Source organism: Haemorhous mexicanus, chromosome 8, assembly GCF_027477595.1.
Source record: "Haemorhous mexicanus isolate bHaeMex1 chromosome 8, bHaeMex1.pri, whole genome shotgun sequence".
NCBI classification, from domain to species: Eukaryota; Metazoa; Chordata; class Aves; order Passeriformes; family Fringillidae; genus Haemorhous; species Haemorhous mexicanus.
This window is the reverse complement of record NC_082348.1, coordinates 22,317,318-22,340,580: the sequence shown is the minus strand read 5'-3', so window position 1 is coordinate 22,340,580 and position 23,263 is coordinate 22,317,318. Positions and strand designations below refer to the sequence as shown.

General features: G+C 36.9%; 1 protein-coding gene across 2 annotated transcripts in view; it reads right to left on the bottom strand.

The window, feature by feature from the left end:
• The window catches only part of AGPS (alkylglycerone phosphate synthase), a 46,750-nt gene that overhangs the window by 5,188 nt on the left and 18,299 nt on the right, over positions 1-23,263 (bottom strand). For both annotated transcript variants that reach the window (XM_059853181.1, XM_059853182.1), the window contains exons 6-19: positions 22,157-22,228; positions 20,518-20,597; positions 18,843-18,923; positions 17,635-17,760; positions 15,512-15,620; positions 14,960-15,087; positions 12,344-12,395; positions 11,101-11,177; positions 9,840-9,952; positions 8,217-8,286; positions 7,164-7,225; positions 5,305-5,394; positions 4,810-4,909; positions 3,065-3,122 (exon numbers count right to left, since the gene is read on the bottom strand). In XM_059853181.1, the coding sequence (XP_059709164.1) occupies positions 3,065-3,122; positions 4,810-4,909; positions 5,305-5,394; positions 7,164-7,225; positions 8,217-8,286; positions 9,840-9,952; positions 11,101-11,177; positions 12,344-12,395; positions 14,960-15,087; positions 15,512-15,620; positions 17,635-17,760; positions 18,843-18,923; positions 20,518-20,597; positions 22,157-22,228 (1,218 nt within the window). The remainder of the gene's footprint in view (positions 1-3,064; positions 3,123-4,809; positions 4,910-5,304; positions 5,395-7,163; positions 7,226-8,216; positions 8,287-9,839; positions 9,953-11,100; positions 11,178-12,343; positions 12,396-14,959; positions 15,088-15,511; positions 15,621-17,634; positions 17,761-18,842; positions 18,924-20,517; positions 20,598-22,156; positions 22,229-23,263) is intronic.

Genomic DNA, 23,263 nt, shown 5'->3' with positions numbered 1-23,263 from the left:
AGGAAAATACAACTGTGTAACTGTATTATTTCACATGAGGTTACTTCATGTCTAACAAATATATCAGTTTCATCTCATTCTAATGAGTAGAACAAGCTCTAGTAAGCTTAACCTAAGGGAAGAAGATTTTTTTTCCCCTGTGTTGAAGAGAAAAGAATGTGTTCAACTCCCCCTCATAAAAGAGGGGGAGTTAACACATTATAATTTCAGATTTTGTAGTTTGTCTGAGTTAATTACTGCAGTGTATAAGTCACAGCCTCTTAATGCCAAAGAACTGCAATGTCAAATATGTAACTGAATGCAAACAAGGTGTAAGGTTTGTTTTTTCCTTTGTTTTGTTTTAGGGGTTTTGCTTTTGTTTTTAGTGTTGTGGGATTTTTTTCTTATTTTTTGTTTTCCTACATAAACCACCATTGATACTATAGCTAAACCTATGCAGCACAGGCTACCTGGTTAACCATTATTCTAATCAGCTGTCTAGGAAGTAGAAGAAAATTAGTTCTATTATGTTAAGTGGCCAAATGGGGCTATTTTCCTCAACCCCACAATCTGATAATTGTTTCCTTAAGCAGCCAGTTGTAGTTAAAACAGTGCCTCAAAGGGAAGCAATGTATCATTACTTTTTACACTGCTCAGTTTTACATGGGTCCCTAGCTTGGTGATATGAAAGGGACCAGGTACAAATCCAACCTTCTCCCTTTCTGATGGTGTACCCCAAAGGGGTTATGGTTGTATTTATACACCAGTCATACCCACTGGTGCCTCCTCAAGCATGCAAAAAAGGCACATTTGATAAAAGAAAAAGTGTGACATATCATATGGGTGTTTTAAGGGCTTGCCATAAACGATCAGAATAATTATTTATCTGAACTTAAACTTGTTTCTACAAGAATGTCATTCTTAATGCTGCTTTTTAAATGCTATGTTTCTAAACACTATCTACGGCTCTCTATCAACTGTCATGACTCTCAAATCTGAAGATACCCAGTGCCCAGAAAGAAGGATCAAAGCTGTGCAAGGTCCCTCTCTGAGTGTAGGACACAGTCAAGACAGGGTAACAGCTATAATGGGGCATGGGGGAAGGAAGATTTATCCACAGTGAAGTCCTTCTGAAGCTACTCTTCATAAAGTTAAAAGTACCGTGATTTCAGCTCTCACTGTGCACCTACCTGCAGTTGGTACTTCCCCAGATGTAAAGTATTTACACAACTCAAACTGCCATATATGACCATTCCTTCACTCAAGGAGTATATGAACACTGACTTAAGCAGGCTTTGTATTTCCTATAGCCTCAAGTCCCAGACTACATCTGTTTTCTTTGATACACAAACACAGAGTTAAAATAGCTCCATTTATCACAGTGTGATTGTAGGCAGACAAATCAGCCTGTCTGTTTCCAGATAGTGAAAACAACTGTTATTAATCACAATTACAAGACAAACACCAAAGGAAATTGCACCAGTATTTTCTTTTACCCTACACAATAGACTAGTCAGTGGTGAGAGTTACAAGGCTTGAAGGTCAGTAAATAAAACTGACAATATTAGGCTAATTTTCAGCACATCTACTAAGCACTGGAAAAAAAATTAATCTTGAATATTAAACACAATGAACTGCCAGACAAAACCACTCAAAGTGGAAAATATATATCAGTAACAGAGGCAGTCATGCATACAACAGGAGCATACAAAGTCAAACAGAAACCCAGTTTTCATAGCTGTGGCATCACAAGGTTCAAGTGTGCAAGGGTTTGAAAATGCTATATAATTTTTTTTTTTGTTCAACACATGTGGTAAGCAAGGTTTTATATGGTGAGGGAAAATACATCCGAACGTGTGACAAGCTCCAGCTGCGTGCAAGTCGGATGAAATGCTAGTCACAGTAAAACAGAGTGCCACAGCAGGGCAAGCACAAGAGTACATCAAGGGAGTAATCCCACATCCACTGTGTAGAACTGACAGGTCCACTATATGTTAAAGATTTAATCTGAGAACCATAAGAGCATATCAAACAAAAACTACTGAAACCTTTTCATTCATGTTGTTACCTACAGATCCTTCAATATCCTGATACTGCGAAAGCAGAGTCCATTTCACTTTCCATCACAAAGCAAGATACCTGAAAACAGCTCTAGTTACAAGTTTAAGCTCCCTTCAAGTTTAGGAAGTAACTGACATGTTTTAAAGCACAGCTTCTACCCTTTAATTTTTTTGCCCCACACAGAGCTTTTAGAATTACAAATTGTTTCTCTAGTTCTAAACCATTACACTTCTTCTTTGCTCTTGTATCTGTGACCAGTCAATGCCCCAAGAGAGCAGAGAGAAGAAATATATGAAAATAATCACTTTCAAGAAGGTAGCTGCACAAATCACACTGACATCACAACGAGTCTTCCTGACATCCAAGGTTATAACATTATATAGGACACATGCAATCAAATTAGACTATCCATGTATGTGGGAAAAGCATATATAAAGCATCAGGTATAGGAAGTATTGCTTATACATGACATTGGTTCTTAATATTAAAGCATAAAATACCTTGTGGAGATGCTAGTAACACAGGACAAGTAATCCCCAAACTCCAAGAGAGGAAACTAGGTAACTAGAACTTATCAGATAGCAGGCCAGTAAAGTCCACACTTACATAACATCAATTATGCAACAAATGGTAGATTGCAACATAGTCCAGTTCAAAGTCACTGGCTCTTTTATACAGTCACATGACCTAAGTGCTCTGGAATTTGGGCAAACAGCATTCACAAAGCCACAAGGAACACAAAACTGTCTTAAAACTGTAAAAATCACATTTGAAGTCTTTGTAACTGAATATATATCTACACAAGGATCAGTAAAAGTTGTTTAAGACAAACTGACCAAACTGGAAAAAAGAATGAGAAGTTTCTAGATAAAATGCCAGGATATCTCCTTCCCCCCCTTGACCCTCCCCCAGTAATTTCAGCTAATGCCATGAAATATTTTTCAGAATTCTACTACAAACTATTTTATGTACTCATGAATATTTAGGAGCATCAAAGAGACTAACATTAGACTGAGAACATTACCTCCATGGTGATGTGAAAGACTTCCTCCATTGGCAAGTATTTCTTCTCTAGCAGCCCTCTAAATTTGAAAGAGATGGTATTTATTCAACAGCAATTGCACAAGACTTTTGGATTTCATTAAATGCTTGCTATTGCACTCATACACACAGGTGTATGAAGAGTTTCTGAAGTAATTAGGGTACATTATATAGGTAAACATTACAGTTCAAGCCTGCAGATAAAGATAAGTAAGAGTCATCTAAGTAAACATCAAAGCCATGACATTTCAAATGGCATCTCTTGTAACAAATGTATTACTCAAGAATAGAATATTCTGGATCACTTTCCCCTTGCCAAAACTTAAATATCCAGTGGATGGGATGCTCATTTGGAAGATGATTAAGTCTCAAAAAAAAAGTCTGAAAACAGGCTTGTCAGAGCAAGTCAAGATCCTTATTCAGATCAGAGTTCAACCCTGATCTCCAAGATCCTGGTTGAGGCAGTGAGGTACTTAACAGCAGACAACCTTTTCATGGGTGCAGTTTGTGGCAGAAAACAGAATTTATTTTTTTATGTTAAGAATGTTCAAGCTGTAGAATCTTCTTTGCCATTCACTTCTGAATAATTAGAGAGCTTAGAAGGTGCCAACAACGAAAGCTTTTCTAAGCCCAAGGATTACATGTTTTTTTTTTTCCTAAAGAGTGTACTCTTTTAGGAATAACATATATAACTGCAGCTGTGCAGTTAAGAGATTTTTTTTTCCAGTCTGCCATAGAATACATATACTTGGTCAGCAAATTCACTTTGTCAGGTTAAATTTAGTTACTATAATGGAATATGTGCATTCACATCATCACACAAACTAATTCCAATAAAAGAAATACCTAGGTATAACTGAGTTTCATTAAATAAATAGTCAAGTATTACATTCTTCAGTGCCCTAAATGCAACAGCATGGAAGCCTCTGAACTTGTAGATAAAACTTTGCATCCACTTGCCAAATTCAAGAGAAATTTCTAAAGAATAAGCATGAGAAGAATGATATCCCAGTTATAAATACTATTTCTCTACAGTCCTATTAGCAATTTTCTGGTGCTGATGTTTGAGCTAGGAACCAGAATGCAGGACAAAAAGCTACAAGTTTGGCCATAGTCCTTCTAAGAACTGCATCTTGAAGGTAACAAGGATATTTGTTTCACCTAACTAGGTAAGTGCAGTATTTTATCAGCCAAAGTGTTACAGCAGAAGTATTGCAGAGCTGCTTGGCCAATGCTGAAGCAGCTCACAACTGGTCTAACAGACTGGACTTAGACCAATGCTTATCTCACCCTAACAGAAATGGCATGAGACAGTACCATTCCTTACTCTCTACATGCAGCACTATTAATAAGGTATGATCTTGACCGTTTTACCATGCATTTTACAGACTGAGTATTAAGAAGAAATAGTTTTGTAAATAATGGAACTGAGGAAGACTGGTTTCCCATGGATTTGGGGTTTCAGGTTTGAAGCTTCTGCCACCCAAGAAACTCCAGGTCAAGCTTTTCTATACTTCACTCAGAACTACTGATGTACTGATATCTGCAACTGTCACCTGGTAGCCAGCCTTTTCTTTACTTGATGAACTATTATTAACATGTACCTCTTATTACTGATAATGATCAAAGCTTTACAAAGAGACTTTTGAGATCTTTCCTGCAAAATTCAGTAAGCTTGGCCAATAAGTTCAGAACAAAATACAGGTCATCAGCTTTTTTATACATTACCTCAATTTGTTCATAGACATGAATAGGATCACTAATTCCTCTGTAGTTAAAGGCAAAGTAGAAGTAGACACATGCACCTGCATCGTAAGTCTGTGTCACCCTGTTGAAGAGAACTGCATTACAAACAAAGCTTTATGATATTAAGCCAACCACTACGTGACAGCATAAAGTTCCTAAGATTACTTCCTGTCTTATTCAAAAGGGCAGCATCTTTTTTTTTTAAATTCCTTTATCCTTTTTTCTCCTAATCTAGGAGTCATGCAATGCTATGACTTTGAAAGTTGAAGCTCTTAAGTCATTACAATTGACTCTTGTCCATGTAAGTAAGAGTTTAAAGCCCAAGCAAGTGCTTAGGCTTGAACTCTCAACTCTTCCATGAAATCCAACTGCAGGTTCAAGAGGAAGGTCAAGGCTACTGGTATTTGTAATATCATCACTAGATCTGCAACTGAACAAAGATTCAAGAAAAATTATTTATATTATTACATGGCTTACCTACAGGTGGAAAGAGGAGCAAACTGAACACCCTTTTCTTTGCATTCTCGTACTATCCTTTCCTTTACATTTCTACAAAGGTCCAAAACCCTGTAACAGGAAACACATTAATATATAAAATTTCAGTATTTGATTTTATATAGCTTCTAAAAAAAGAACTTCACAACCTTTTTAAAAAGCATAATCTAATACAATGTAAGAGTATCTTCTAAAATCATTGTTAACTAGCTTAGCCTTTGTTCTAAGAATAGTTCTCATCAAGACTCCACTGCTTTTTCTGCACTTCTGAATAGCAAGTTTACTCTGAAACAGGGAACCTAAAAGCTCTTCCTCATAAGGAAGAGGTGTCAAAAGTGTTAAAAAAATTAAGGAGGTTACCTACTTCTGTATGACTTTACTTTCTAAGCAAAACAGCCTAAAAGTTTTGGCAAAGTAGTTAACAAACACAGAAGAACTCCTGAGAACTCAAAGGTCTGGCAAACTGTACTAACACCATACCTTTGTGTTGCTGCAAGGCCAAACCTGCAGATCCTTCAGCTGGGCACTACTCTGCCAACTTGAAACGTTATAATTCTAATATGGCAATGAGCTATTAGACCTTGTTAGAAGCCATACTTGTTCTGTTTTTTTTTTTTTTTTTTTGGCTCTTCTAGGACAGACCCAGGTGCAAACAAAGTGCTAGAGCAACCAAAAGAAATAACTGTTTTTCAAATTACCATTTCTTCAGTTACACATTGTCCCACAAAGGTCTGCAGAGCTCTAATTCAGATTTTGATGTTTTACACAGATTTAGAGCTACATTAAAGATTCACAGAACACAAGAGAATTTAACCATTTAGTGAATAAGAAAGTCAGCTAAACATTTTATTAAAATATCAAGAACGAGTTAATCAGTTCATAGAAAGTTACATGGTCCTCATGAATCAAAGTAGAAAAAGGTTTTCAAAGCATCTGCTTTGGAGAGGACAATTTTAAATACTTTCTTAAGTAAAAATTCATTGTCTTCTGAAACGAGGGAGAGGCAAAAAAAATTAGTGAGAAAGAAGTTAGCATGCTTCAAAATCTATAAAGCTAAAGTAAAAGGAAGAGCACTTTCACTTTAAAATTGTCCTCAAATTTCTTCTACACTCTTAGTACACTGTGCCAGTTTTCAAACAGGGGCTGGAATTTACATTTCCCACTAAATTCAATAGCAAGGGTACAGGGTTGCCAGTTTAAGTCATCAGACTTTGCACTGACTGTTGTAAAGCTTTGATTCAAATCACTTTAGATCCTATTTAAGAGATTTCAGGCTTACCAAATGGACCAGAGCATCCAAAATGACTTTGTATATTAAACTTGTTTGAGGTCAAATGTTTCTCAACCATAGCTAATAGATAAAATACCCTGAGGTAAAAGAGCTCAGTTTTGGGCAAAAGTTACCCTTTCAGTATTTCCCTACATTACTGGAAAAAGAAAAGTAAAAAATCAAGTATATTTAAGTACGTTATCTTCACTACAGATTAATCCCTTTGAAATACACTGCTGATCCCACACACGTGGCTGCTCATCCTCCACTGTTATTACTGTCACCAATGTCCTGCCTCCTAAACAGGGCAATTTCAAACGCTAAATTTGTTACAGTAAGGTAACCTAAGATGAAATATTACTGAAAGCTTGATACACTGCATTTACAAAAATCTGGTATGTAATTTAACAGCAACTTCAGCAAGAACACACAGTTGCAAGTCTCTAGATATGTAAGGCTGCATCCAATACATGTAAGGCCTAAAAGATGCATCCTCATGAGCAAACACAAGTTAGGAACAATTTGAATGAAATTAAGTTTTAAGAAATTCTGAGGAATAATCAGAGTTTACCTATCCCAAGGAACAGAAGTCTCAAATGATTCTCCTATTACGTAATAATCCAGGCCTAGGTCCTAATAAAAAGAGTAAGGAAATTATCAGTAACATTCAGCATCAGCATCTGGGATTCCAGTGTATGCTACACAGTTATCAGGTGAACAACTTTTTAGTTTGCAGGAGAAGAACAGAAAATCTAGTTTAGCAAAACCACCCACATGTCCCAGTGACGTTAAGTGTATTATTAATAGGGAAATAGGGAAGCTCTTAAAAGACAAAGATGACAGACATTTTGATGCCATGGCTACAGTGAGATAACTTGTCAGACTGTCAGTATGTTTACACTAATCAAATATTTTTATCACTATAGTATCAAGCCAAGAGTTTCACTGTGCTCATCAGTATAATACCTAGTAAAAATATTTTTTGCAATGTTGTCACTGTCTAGATAGTAAAAAGACAAACATCTTCCCATCTTACACACAGCCTGCTGAAATAAAGGGAGATTCAGTGATTTGTCCCCAACAAATCAAATACTCAGGATGTGCATATTGTTCTGAAAAACAAAAAAATCTCAAATAGTAAGACTAAAATGCCTAAGAACAGCTGCAGCAGTTTAGACTAAAAGTCCTTTATGTTGGAATTCTGATTTAAACCAGTCATAAGCAGATTGCCAAAGAAGAGTAAAAAGACAAGTGAGCACATGAGTATTTCAAGTACACTCTATGCCTCTGATTTCATTCACCCTGTGGATTTTTCAATCCAATCTCCCTACCCTTTATAAGAAGCTATTTTCTTAACAAGAAAATAAATTAATATTATTGTCATTCTTAACAAGAGTATAAATTAATGTCCATATGGTGTTTTGCAGATGGAATTCCATGAATAATTACTGCTCAGAAATGGAAGAGATACAACCTCTGGGTTGATCCTGAGTTGATACAACCTCTGAGATATCATCCAAGGCAGCCTGCACTCAGATTTCAGAGAAAGCATCTTCAAAGAAACATCTCTATGTTTTGTTACAATAATTAGCAGAAGTTGCAGCAGAGACAAAAGCTGACCTACCCGAAGGTAAGCGATGACAAATGTCAGCATGTATCCTCTCTGCCCATTATCTTCTCCTGCTGCCAAGCCACTGCAATTCACAAAAATTTAATTAATTTCCCACCAAATTAGTCACCAAAATATTTACAAAAATATTTATAAAATAACTTTGGTTATTAAACATATGTGCAAGTTTAGCTGCCTAAGCTGTATTAAAATAGTTGTTAATAGCAAGGTCTCTTCACTAGAAATCAGAAGTTACTTCAAACCAGTAACTTCAAATGAAGTTACTTCATTTCTCTTTTCATTCCATAACCTGGAGATGAGCTTAATAAAATATTTTATGTAATCTTAGAAAACAGTCTTCAATACTCACAAAAGAGTGGAGAAACAAAAGCAGACACATTATATCCTGGATATTAGTTTACAGGAACATGGGTAATGACATTTCTAAGCAGGTTGAATTTGTGTACTTTTATGTGCACAAGTCATGAGACCCCAAGATTTAAGATCCCCAAAGCATAAGAGATCTGAATGAATTAAAAAAAGATACAAAGGTCATAGCACTAAAGAAAAAGGAAGCCTTGCTTTCATCACTAGTCTAGCAAGGATTATTATGAAAGCAATTGTTTTTAATTATTGGTTTCTAAGAACAAGAAAGTGCTATGCATCTGGAAGCAGTCTTCCTACAAGCTCCCATAAATCTGAGAGAGAGCTGGGTATGGGTGTGAAATCAGGCACCCTGAAGAAGCATAGAATTGAAGTATTTTATAGTATAAAGCCATTAAAAGGTTTAGCATTTTAAACCAGGTTAACCTAGTGGAGACTTCACTAATAGCCTCAATAAAGCAGCATAGACAGCACCATCTTCTAATGGCTCTAACACAGACAAGTCTCCCCCTTACCAATACACTACCATCTTGAAATACCAAAATACAAAAGGATTCACAGTTGAAGTAACAGAATGAAAGCACAATAAAAGCACAAAATTCAGAAATTATAGCCTTGAAATGGATTAAACAGCATTTATATGTATATTTGAATAGCTGAGACCAGTAGTAGCAATAACAGTACATTCTTGACAAATCACAGTTTTGATGATGATTTTAATCAATCATACTTAATCAAGGCAGAAGGAAAGACACTGCTTGATCATTACTCAGCCTGCCATTTCAATAAGTGTTTTCTGTCCCTTTGTGGGACAGAAAATCACTGCACTCTTTCAACTAAACAAGTTTCTTGTATTCATATACTCACATGAATTCTGCAAAAATTTAATATCACCCTTATGATTTTGTCTCCCTTTCTGTAGTCAAAATATAGAGTCTAGGATTGCAAAACAAGCTGCTTCCATGCCTGTAAGCAATTAAAAGGGCTGGCTTCCATTTTAATAACATTTATTCTATATTTAGTAAATATTTTTCTGCAATACACAGACAGCTGAAGTTTTTCAGTAAAGTTACCTATGAATTAGTACAAGCCATATGTATCAAAGGGAACATTCAGTAGCTAATTGAGTGCTGCCACTTCAAACTAGTAAACTGAGAACATATCCATACAGTAACCACTACAAAAACATGGTAGTCCAATTTTTTCCTGGACAGTTCATTCCCAGCTTGACATTGAAAATGCTCTAAGACATACCCAAACTTGGTGGCAATATCATAGACTTGCTTCTCATGCTGAAGAACCTTCTCTCTGTCACCTTCAAAGAGCAAGGTAGCTACACACAGGATGTTGGGATCAAATCCTTTAAACTGCAAAGAGATAAACTTGCCATTAGTCACAGACTACGTGGCAGAATACAAGGAACAGGTTTTTACTTTTCAAATGCATGGCATGTGCCCTGGTCAGTAAGTGTTGCTGCAATTAAGGGGAATGATTGGGAAAAAAAGTCTTTCAAAATTTACTCCCAAAACACTTAAATTTTTCCTTGACAGGACAGGTCAATGGAAATAACAGAAATTATCTGTCACCTCTTTCCTCCTGTTAAAAAGCAGGATAGGCACAACAGCTGTCTACCAATGCTGTAGAAAAAAAAAGGTCTTAAATGCTTTGAGCAATAGAGACATTTATATTCAATCAACTTTTCCTATCAGCTTTAAAAGCAGGAAGAAAACTGTGACCATCATGAATGTGGAGGGAAGGAAAAATTCTGGGCTATATCTAAACAGAATATGTACTCCCTAAGAAAAGAAGTTCCAGATACATGTTATTTCCCACTTCAATAATCCAGGAAAAAGCAGCAGAATCAACACTGGTCACTGTCTTCCAGAAGTACACCCACTCTTGGAAGATAATAAAATTTTCTACATTTGAATACCCAGATTTGCAGTAACTCTCTAGTTAGGTAATTTGGAAGGAAAAAGATCAATAATAAGATAAAATATTTAATACAAAAGCATCATTTTAGCACCAAATCATAGTAGGTTAAAAAGGAATGAATTTCAGAAAGACAAAAAAACAATTTATATGGGAAAATTTGCCAAATATCTTGAGGATCTTGCAAAATTCTAGCTTACTGTAATAACAAGGTAGATCATGCCTTGAAAAAATCTAGGAAGATGAAAATACAGTAGAGTGTGGGCCTTGCTCCATCAATATTCACTGATTATCACTGGCCTGCCAGCTGGGTAAACTGGTTCCAGTCTTCCCCTGTCACCAAGTTACTGTTAGACAAGGCACATTAATCTCTTATACACGTCTGACCAGTGACAACAGCTCTCTTGGAGTAACTCCTCAAACACAATCTCATTTGAATTAAACCACCTTTAGAACCTCAAGTTCTTACACTGTAGTATCAGTTACACTCAAACTCAGCTGCATTAGAAGCAGTTTAACAAAAAAACTAGAATTTTATGAATAGCATGCAAAATTCAAACCAATATTAAAACCCCAAAATTACCTTTGTGATGTAGAACTTTTTCAGTCCATCCAAAAATGATGTAAAAATGGAAGCAACTTGTGGTTTAAGAGCATGACCTTTGGCAAAAAGCAGAAAAAGGCACATTAAGGCAAACAGTGCTCTTAAGATTCTTACTTCAAGGAACAAATAAAAAATAGCTTGGTAGTCAAAATTACTATAATTGCTCAGAGCACTTTATCAAAATTAAAGAGAATTCTCTCTACTCATTTAGAACATGATTTAGGAAAAGGTTTCATTACTTTTTTGAAGACATATGTACACCTGAGCACAAATATTTGACACTTTAATTAAGGCTGCCCTAGTTTAGATCTCACAAGCCTATGGCATGTGGAAAATTTTTAAGAGAGCGCTTCATTAGTTTTTACACCACAAAACTAAGCAAAAACCAGTGACTTTTTTGTAAAGCTACACCAAAACCACTGAAACAAACAGCCAAAAATGGTGAAAGTTAGGAGTTAAGCATTTTTTTCTTTAACAGTTATATCACTTGTGTGAAGTTTTCTACATAAAGCTAGTTATTGCTTCCTTAATGACAAACGGGGAACTAAAATTACCAGGATACATAAATGGTGTCTTGGAGCCTGTTAAATTAACATTTCTGCCTCAGGACTGGGTTTAATTGAGATGAAAGTCTTTTACTGTTTGTTCCATTGTTTTCAGTCACAAACAACTTCTGAACTCTCATTACTGCTTCACTTTAGCAGCCTGGCATCTGGCCTACATGCTGTGAGCCCAATTCATAAAAAGTTATGCACCATTTACATGATACTTCCTTCTAAAATACTTCACAAAGCATTTCCTCCTGAATAACACATGAACTTCAACAACTATGTGCTCTTTTTTCCTCTTAAGCAAAGAGGGAGTCTCTCAGCAGATACAAACCCCAAGGAGGACACCTACAAGCACACTTCAGTAAGCACAGAGAAATCATGAAAAGACATGAATTAATTAAACCACAATCTAAAAAATTACTTATTAATGATTACAAGAAAAATCAATATTGACATACCTGAAACTATGTTTACAGCTTGCAATTGGTCAAATTGTGCTTCCCAAATAAAAAAGAAAAAGAAATGCACCTGCTTCTGTTGGACTTGTTTAAGCAGAACAGTGTAACATAAAATGAGCAAAGCAAGCAGCAAGGCTTGCTAGGCTTCCCAGCTCTTCCAAATCACAATTTCCTTGATTTGAAAAATGAAGTTCAGCTGATCTACACACTTACCAAACTGAAACTGAGCATTGTCAACAAGGCGAATTGATGCAGGAGCACATCTCTTGGAGGCAAAGTTAGGGAAGTAAGAGGAAGGAAGAATAAAAAGATTACATACATAGCTGGTTTTAAAATTCATTACAATTAAATTTTCATTTCAAAATAGCATATAGGAAAGCACACTTTGATACCAGAGATCTCTGGCCATCACCATCATTGAATCAGGGTGACTATAAGCTTGTTTTCACTGGAATTGCAACATCTACTAGGTATAGTAGATGGTCTAGATAATGCACTGAGAATTTTCAGTTTAACCTCAAGCCAACGCAGTAACAGTCCAAAAACATTGATCTTCACATTTTGACTGTTTTTCTAAAATGGCATATGCACTAAAGATAGTACACTTGTTTAGCACATCAAGCTTATGTTTCTGTGTAATCAGAAATACACACATAATAAAAATCCACTGAAAAAGTTTAATTGTTGAAGGTCATCTTGGCATGCAGCTGAGCACTACACAGCTGCTCACTCAGCCCCCTCCCTAGTGGGATGGGGAAGAAAAATCAGAAGGGCAAAAGCTGAAAAACCCACGGGTTGAGATGAAGACAGCTTGGTAAGCAAAATGGGGAAAAATCCCCACAAAAGCACAATGCAAAAAGCAATTGATTACCATCAGCTGACCAATATGCAGCCAGTCTTCAAGCAATGGCAACCTCTATGAAACACCCCCCTCTATTTTATTTATGATCATGATGTCATATGGAATCTGCCTTTAGTCAGTTTGGGTCAGTTGTTCCAACTGTGTACCCTCCCAGCCTCTTATCTGCTCCCAGCACACTTGGTGGCGGGAAGAGAGGGAGAAACAGAAAAAGCCTTGACACTGTGTACACACAGTTTAGCAGTAACTAGAACACTGATGTGTTAACACTCTTTCAGTTACAAGTACAAAAGCTAACACTACACATGCTGCTATGAAAAAGTTGACTTCATCATGGCTAGACTCATTACACTCATGCTCTGCTGTCAGATTGCAGTCAAAATCTGTACTTGGGTCTAATCTAGATTCTGCACTGTACATGAATCTGAAAAACTGTAAGAACAGCTGCCTTCACCAGGTAAGTTTCTGGTCATGTATATGCCTACATCATATACTCACTGATGGCCATGTCCAGGCATACTGAAATGTATGGCCGGAGGAATACGACAGAAGTCTGAATTTTAGGCTAGTCATCATCTAATCACATGGATATGGAAGTACTGCTCTTTCCCTTCATTTTCACATGAAGAACTAACGGACTCACCAGGCACGTCAACAGAAGGCTGTGAGAGTGGTTTTAAATGAGACCAACCCACCCACAACCTACAGGCTGATTATCCTTACATTACAGTGGACTGATACATAAAAGAGCTTTTCAGACAGCAATCATTTTAATTACTACTCAGATTGATGCGAGGGGCAACAGAAGAGAATAAGTAGTTCAGGCTCAAGTAAGCAGAGAAACAGCAGCAGCAGCAACAGAAGCTTAGAAATGGAGCAACATTAAGTGGCAAATAGTGCCTCTTTTCTTCCCTCCCTCTAACTAAGCCCACAGACAGGGAAAACATATGAGTTCCTTAACTGGTTTTAAATGTCGATCAGCCATATGATTAAGCATTCCCAAAAAGTCTGCTTAGGTACCTTTAGAAGGAAGGACAAGCACTAGCAGTAGAAGCACGACAGAAAAACTGGCAAGTGCTGCTGACTAGCATATACATGTCATTCACATACCAGTTTGAACATCTGGCTTGGAACATTAAGCCATTAATTTAGACCAACCACTGGAAAAAATGTAAAGCTGTGTTTAGTTTGGCATTAATTAAAACATTTCTGAAATTATTTCCCCAATTCAGGGTACATTCTACCATCCATATATATTATTTGGTATGTTTTGCACAGAGCAGAGGAAAGTTAGTTAGTGGAGAAAGAGGCTAGCCAGACTAAGATTTGTTTGGATGCATAGCCTTGAGGAAAAGTAGTACAGAACGTTGATATCTAAGTACTTCACTACCTGAAACCATCTGCCTACACTATTCTGTATTTAAATATTACAGTGTAAGCACAATTCCACCTGGTAATATCCATCTCAGCTGCCCATGTCACTGTGCTCCAGGCAGTGATTTCTAAATACAGGCCATATCCTTCCATTGCATTCCTTTTCTCCTTTACCACTTCAAAGCCATGAATTCAACTGCCTTCTATATGTATGCAGCAACTCAATTCCTTTTAACACTGGTCCCTTTTACATAGTCCTAATTAATCTGAGGGTAAAGTTCTCAGTGGCAGGAGATACAAAGCTGAGTTTTTCAGGCTGCAATATGAAAATAACTCCCACTAAAACAAGCCATCAAAAGGCTTGTCCACGTTTTGGCTCAGAATACCAAGCGAAGTCATAATATGCTCAGTCCTCAACTGAGTGATTTCCAAAATCCTCATGGACCATATCCTGCATTTCATGGACCTTACATGCTTACGAGATTCCTACCTCAAATTCCTGATTCTCAACTGCCAGAAATACTGAAGCATCAATATACCCCTACTGCTAGAATCCATGAGTCCTTGAGTGAAGTCAACATCCAGCTTTTCTTTACCTGCTTTGCCACTTCCCTCAAGCAGGCCACCCCTCGCTCAAAGTTGGGGAAGACCACAGAGCCGTACTTCTGGTATTCAGGGACCGGGCGAATCTTTATCGTCACTTCAGTAACCACTCCAAGGGTTCCTGCAGGAAAGGAGAAACACTGAGCAAAATGTTCCAAGATGAACTGCTTGCAAGCTACCCAACTGAACATGTACCAGCATGTTGTAAGTTAACATAAATCAGAAATCCCCAAAATTCAGTTGGCAGTAGCAGGTGATTTATTCCTTACTTTTTACATGGTGAATTCTCACAAAATATTCTCTAAATTGTGCTCTTTGTTACTAGACTTGTAGGCTGACTCCACAGGTCCATTTAAAGCACCGTTAAAAGCTGCAACTTCACAGTTCTAATTAAGGTCTCAACATTTAATTCTAACACAAGAAATTCATGCCTGCACAATGCCACCCATGAACACACCGGAAGCCACAGCATTAAAGATGTTTAAATAATCAAGCATTACTGAAGCTGAATTAAGATGCAGTATGTGAAATTACTCTGTTTATACCTTCAGATCCCATAATGAAGTGATGGATATCAGGTCCTGTTGACATGCGAGGTACTTGACAGTTTTTTTCTACTATTCCTCTAGGAGTCACCATTTTTATATGAATCACCTGTTTAAACAAAGTGCAATGACTATCAATACTAGCATTAAGCACAGATTTTTATTATATTTATTTTCCACAAAACATATTAAGTTTGATACAGTTTGGCTTTACAGGTTTTAGACATTCTGTAGGCAACCCCAAGAACCTGAGAACTGTTACCAACCATTATTTTGACCAGCATGCTTTCCCCACACAACAGATAGTTTCCATTTTATGACAAATCATATCAACTGGTGGCTACATCCTCCAGGCAATACCAGTTAAAATTGTTTTGCTCCTCAGTGTAGAACTTCACAGATAGAACTTTATATACACCAGGATTTTAACCAGAATATACATCGTACTACAGAGGGAAAAAGTGAGGGTTTAAACTTTGCTTAAGTTTTGCTTTAGAACTGCTGCTTAATAAAGCTACTATAATACAGTCATTGATTGCTACAGAAATATTTCAATTAGGAGGAAAGACAGAAGTAGTGAAATAGATTATCAATATAAAAGCTGCCATAAGACTGACACACGTGCAGGGTTAGGAGGTTGTTTTTTAAAAAATACTTTTCAATGTTATTGTTTCCAGCTTCATTCAGGCCCATGCAATAGAAGCCTACATGTAGGTTTTCTTAATCCTCTCTTCAATTCAATCTTCTATTTTATATCAAGGAAGGGCAGAGTTTCAGCTTTGCTTTAGTGATACCTTTAAATGAAGCAAAATTACTGAATTTCATCTAATGGCTTTAAAACTTTCAAGCACAGGTAGTTAAGTTATTTTCACTCTATGCAATTTATGAACCGTTGATTCAGCAGTAAGTGGATTTTAGGTGGCTTATATAACACACTGTTTCAAGATATAAAGCCTCAAAAGGTAAACACTTCCTTGAAACATTCCCGCTGTGCTATTTTGAAACTCATGAACTGCTCTGAATCAATTTTCAATCCTATTTCCTCCTAATGAAAATTTCAGAAGCAGTTTTAGCCTGAAGTTATGCTTCTATAACAGAGAAGCCTTCTGCTTCACACCTCCCAGAACAAGCAAAACTGTACCATTTAGGCAGCAGGGGAATGATGACACTTTTTAAGTGCTGTGAGTTTTACTTCAGCCAGGTCTACTGAATAAAAACTATGTAGATCCTGCCAGCCTCAGTCACTGACAGTGAAGTGTCACAACTCTGCACAGGACAAATATGTCTAAACTATGAGCTGATGAAAAAGCCTGAGGTAACATGGATACATTACCTAGACTGTGCTGGAGGAAAGAAGGAAAAAATTCACACATGGAAGGGTTAAACAAATTATAAGAGAAGGCTGGAAGTTTGAAGCAAAAAGGCAGGCCAAGTCTGAGCAGTGATGATTTGTCTTCAATATAATCAATGTATTTGTTACAACAGAAAACACAGACTTCAAAATCAGAAAGTATGCTTAAAAGTAAAAAAATTATCTGAGTTAATATAAAGTTGAACCATTTTAATGACTGAAACAAATTCAAGAGTAGAACACTGCTATTCCCAGTCCACTGCTTCTTTCCTCTGAGTTCCTACAGACCATGTGGTGGCACTAGATCTCACCACTGTGCACACACATGCTCAATTAGATCAGCCTACTGATTTAAAAAATACTGCTAGCCATGGGCATGTAGGAAGGTGGGGAGCTTGCTTGCTGTTGGACAGCTCAGCTAGACATCTTCAGGTACACACAGCAGGCAGGAGAGAACATGGACTTCTGGAAGTTTGACAGGATTACTACACTGGATGAATACAGAGTCCAAAATGGTAGAAGACAGCACCAGAGTCAAGACAGAGTAACAACTCCTTAAGCTAGTCAGTGAATGTTCAAATGAGAATTACTTTTATGTCAGTGATAAGGATTACTAGTACTAATAGCAAAAACAAGGAAATGAGCACGTCAGTCAAGATTTGATGCCAAAACTGTATTACACAAAGAAACACTATTTACCCTCCCACTGTGAGTCATTATACAACTTAAATATCTGAACAGAAAAATTTCAACAAGTATTAAAACTACTTACCAGATCTTCAATGTTTCCATAGATGTTTTTTTTCATGCCTGATGCTCGTGTTGCGACCCAGCCTCCTAGTGAACTGAATTCCATGGAGTCTGGCTCATGGCCTGTACAGAAGCCACTTTCAGCAAGCTAAAGAAAGAAAATAAAAAATACATCCTACAGGTCCTGCCTTATCTTAGTACTCCAAATTCAATATTCTATACTTGTTTGGGTTCTTGTTGGCTTTTTATTTTTTTTAATAAGTATCCTCATCACACACCCATTTATGAAACTTTTATCTTGGATATGTACATAACATGCAAATTGATTCTGCTTCTACTGTGCAGACCTGTGCTACATATCACTCTGTAATACTCCTCCCCTGTATTTTAAAACTGAGAACTCTATTGTTCAAATCAAGATGGAAATTCATATACATCTGCAAAAAGAAGTGATAACTTAAGTAACTGCCAACTTTGCACAAATGCTGCCAATAAATAAGGCACTTAATCTCTTGTTCCTTCTATCCTAGTGTGATATGCAGCAGGTCTGCAGAAAATTTTAGCAAATTGCCTGTACTTAATTCTCTCAAGGAGAGATGTGTTTTAATATACAGCCATCTGGTTGGGCTTCCTGTATGCAACACTGTCAACTACTTGTGATGCAGATCATGCATTCCTGTACTTTTAAGTAGTCACTTGTTTCTCATTTTTCTGCATTAACTTGGCCTTGCCATCTGCACAGCACCTGAGGTTGACAGGATGCCCTCAGAATTACAACACCAAAGCTGTCAAACAGCAAGAATTAAAGGCCAAGCAGTCTCACATTAAGTGATAACTGCATTAGTGCATTTGAGATAATCAGTTTGCACTGACCAACTGAAAACAATCATGTTGAACAGCTGTATTTAAGTATACCATGTAACATGGATCATTAACTATGTCCTGTTGTACACAGTGGTTCTAACTTAAAGGCTGAAAGTCACTTCTACATCCTGTTTACAGCAATTCATTTAGCTCATGGTTTTCTCCATACCACAGGAACTTGTGGCTTTGTATGTTTACTGGTAATATATTAGGAAGGGTGGGTTCATAACCACTGCATGTAATTCTTACCAGCTGCATGAAAACACACAAGAATTAAGCTAGAATTCAATTGTTTGGACCAGATACAAACAATACCTAAGAAAAATATATAAAAAAAGTACTAGAAACTTAACCAGATAAAAATACCTGTTTTTCCAGATCTTGTCCAACAATGCCAGCTTCTACACAAGCTGTTAAGTTTTTTTCATCTATCCAGAGAATCCGATTCTGTTGAAAAGCCAATTAAAACTAAGAATGAGTGTTTAAGATTTCTGTTTACTTCCTTCCCTAATGCTATAGGATCAACATGCTTAGTCATACAATTTACTAATAATACCACTCCAGTTACTACACCAGTGGAAGCTGAGGCTCTTCACTCCCTCCAACTGCTACATAACAGGTTTCAATTTATACTCACCACTATAACAGACTAACACATGTATCTGTCAATTTAAACCAAGGATGTTTACAGAATAAAAAGCAAAAAAAAGCCAGAAAGAATTAAATCAAAACTCTTGCAGGAGTCTCCCTCTCACAAAGTATGGGCTAACTAATTATTCAACGTGAACAACTTCAGCTTCAACATAAACTGCTTAACTGATCTCAGATGCCTATATAAATCAGTTTTTATGCAATAGGGACCCTATATATAAGATAAAGATAACCATTAAGTGTTTATTAAAATAGTAAAGCTTCAGCAATCATCTAAACAGCTCTGAGACACATATGTTTTAACTTTGACAATGCTTCCTTTCACCTTAATTTTCTTATTTTCTCTCTTCATTAATGATGACAAAATTGGCTGGCAGTCATTCAACACACATGAAATTAGTTTATTTTCTGACTCAATGCTTATTTATACATCTAGCTGACAAAAAAGCAAGATAATAGGAATTAACCACATTTCCATGCCACACCTAAACCTGACTGAAGTCAAAGCTGTGGGCTATAAATCAAGAAGTTCAAATGAAGGCCTGAGTCACTAGTCACTTGTTGGATTTCATTCTGCATAGAGACCTGAAGAGCTTCCTTCAACATGCAAGTACCACTTCTGCAGAAAAAAAAATCACTGTTTTCTGAAGAACCACTGAGTGCAGAAAACTGAGCCAAACCCCAGGTCTTACCTTCAAGGCTAAAGGAGTTAATAAGCTCAGCAAGCACCTGAAGGCAGTAGAGCCTTACATCAAAGATACAGAGCTGTTTCTGAAGCATCTCATTACCAAGCAACCATAAATCTAGCATTTTAAAAGTACAAAGCTCCTTCATAATGAAAAGATGAAAACTGGCAATAAATTTTACAGAACTTCATTTCTAGACTGCCATAAAGCTATGAACTTCACATTCTCAAGATGCTATCTACACAAAAACCCCAGTTATTTTGTGAAAGCTTATCCTTCAAGTTGATTTATATATATTAGGTCACCTTATCAATCTTTACTTTAAGTAATTTGAAGTCTAGTGCAAAAACTAGTGAAATTTGCAATAACAACTTCCTCCTAGCCTTTCATTTATCCTCAGATACAAATTCCAATATAGAAGAAGAGGAGCTTTCTCTGAGTTTGATCACCTGAAGCTGCTATAAGGCTTAACAGTGATTTTTTTTTTTTTAATTGAATATGTATACAGATCATATGAAGTAGTACAGGACTAGTATCAGAAAAACAAACTGAAGTAGTACCAGTTTAATAATCATGGTGCTGATTAATACTTCCAGCCCTACTTTATTCTGGAAAAGAAAGAAATGTCATTCTGCAGTGATCACCCAAGTAACTGTAGGGTGATTTTAAAAAATTTAAAATAAAAATTATTTAAGACATCATACCATTTGTGATGTATCCAGGGAGACAATTGTTCTTTTTTCTTCTTCAGGACATTCAAGGGCACTAGAGACACTTGTTCCTCCTGCAAATATGGGAATATTTTGTGATCATCAGATTCTCAGGTAGCTTTTCTTCCAATAGAATGCCTCTCTCCTTCCTTTCTGATATAGAACTGAATAAAGAAAGATCACTGAAGTTAACTGTTTGAGGCTAGTGATTAGCCTCTTAAGGCTACCCCTTTCTCCAGGTTTCACAAATCAAGGCAGCTGTGGAGCTGAACAATGCTTTAGCAGCACTCCATAACAAACATGACATTCTGTGACCATCTCAACTGCTTCTGTTAAGCCCAGCACAGAGCTTTAAAACAAAGAAGGATAAGAAATTACAAAGCCATTCAAGAAACAGAGAGCTATGGTTTCTGTATATTCTTTAGCTATCACTATAGAAGCCACTACACTTCAACCTACAAACTTGGAATAAGAAGTCTGCCTAGTACAGGAATGTAATACTTATCTGAAAGGAAAAATCAACTAAAAGGCTTTAACTATAAAAAAAGGATAAAATCAAGCATAAGACATAGAAGTGGTTTCTAATGTATCTTTACAGGATGGTGCAGAACAGCCTCCAAGAAGCCTTTTGCTTCCCAAGACTGCCACAGCCATAGGAAAAGAGAGGGTAGGATCCCCCAGATCCACAACAGGCTCCGAGAAGAGCAGACAATGGCAAGTACAGAGGAAGTGCCAGCTAATAAAACACTCTGCAGGAGCAGTGAGGTCCATCACCTTTGTTTCCAGTGATGGAAAAGGTGGTGCTGTCCTTAAATACCAAATGCTACTGGAATAACCTCACAAGCTGACTGTAGTTTACGAGAAACAAACTTGGAAAACAACCTCAAGATGTTTCTTTGTCCTGGAGAGTGAACAAGAAATAGTCAATATTGCTGCTTTCAGGTCTGCTGGTTTACTACTATGAGTCAAAAGGTGACTTTTAGCAGTTCTGCAGCCCTTCAGATGCATCTGGCAAGGGTAACAGTGTTTAGAGAGGAACCAGCTGCCCAAGTTTGGTATGGTCTTCAAGTGAAATGCTCATTTTCTCAAATAGTTAATGCCCTTCTGCAAGGGCTGTCCTACAGCATAAGCAAGAACGAAGTAAAACACACAGATTTATACCACAGAATTAAGAGTTCTTGACAAAAAACTTATCACAGAATGAGCTCATGAAAGCTGAAACCCCGTGCTTCCTAAGCTCTATGTCAAAACAAGGTAGCTCACAACTCTACTTCAGCAGGCTTAGAGGAGAAGACATCCCCAGTGAAAGCTGGAAGTCCTTTATGAATTCTTTAGGCTGTGGAGGACACAGATTGTACAGGCTTTTAGCTGTACTCTGTATCTGGAATACCTCCTGAAAACCCCTTGCCACAGGAGTTTCTACTGAACAACATCTACAAGGCAATTAGAAAAACTTTGAGGTAGTGTTTGACCACAGTCCTCTCTGAAACTTTGAATTTCAATAGTGCAACAAAATCCCCTAATTTATACACATTGTGGGAACAGAGCACAAGTAATGAAGAACACATATTTGAATTGAAGACATTTTCACGAATAACTTTAAACAGTTAGGAGATTTCATAATTTTGCTTACCACCAAATGGTATTATGCAGAGATTGTGTTTGCAGGCTAATTCCACAATTTTAACTACATCTTCATGGCAAACTAAAAAAGAACAAACAGTTAAAAAACAGATTTTGTGCTTGTTATTTGTGCTTATTACTAAATTCTGCAGTCTCATTAAGCAGCAGCCCCTTTTCCAACACCAGCAAGGAAGACATTTCAAAGTTAGGCACTAAATAAGAGCTGGGCTCGGAAATATCAGTTATAGAGTAAAGTTTAGACTCAAACAATTCTACATTTGAAGAACTAACTACAGGCTTAGTCTCTTGCTCTACTCATGAATTGAGACCTCCTGCAAATTCTCAGGGCAAGATGGGCCACCAAACAGTTAACAATTCATCTAGGTATTTTGGAGAACAAATCATATGTAAAGCTTTTACTGAAAACAGGCTGTCCAGTTTATTTTAAGTGAGAAATAAGTCTCTTCTGAGCGATGGACAGCACATTTCTTTCTTCCTGAATGACATTCAGTTTCAGAAGAGGAGTTGCTGATGAAATCTAGTTTTTCAGGATGCATTCTGTACCTGGTCAAAGAGGGAAGGGGAAGTGCTTGTGCACAGCCAAGTAAAAGGATCAAAAAAGGGATCAAATACATTGCATACATGAGTTTGTACAAACAGCAAAGAATGAGCAGGACTAAATAAAGTTTCCAAACTCTGGCTACTTTGCTCTTGTCATACAGAGATGTTCTAAATTAAGGTAGTCAATCATTTTGTTTCAGCTTTTGGAGCTACACAAAACAGAAGTTGTGGTTAAGTACTGTTCAGTCACCAGTGCTCTCAAGCACCTGGCTTCAAGTAATGAATTTCATCTTATAGTGCCTCTTTCCATGCTTCCCATATGTGATTTTTTTCCTCTAAATAAAGAAGGAAAAACTGAGTAGGACTAAGTTCTTACAAGAAATTTTGGAGTTTTTAATGCAGTGCAGCTATCAGGGTTATAAAAAGTAACAAAAGAGTTGGAATCATACAACTGAACAGAAATTGACATTTCCTTAGATCAAATGACCTTTTGGTTCACTACTGAAGAATGGCACACGGAGTAGTTCCTAGTGACCAGAGAGCACATGACTCAAGT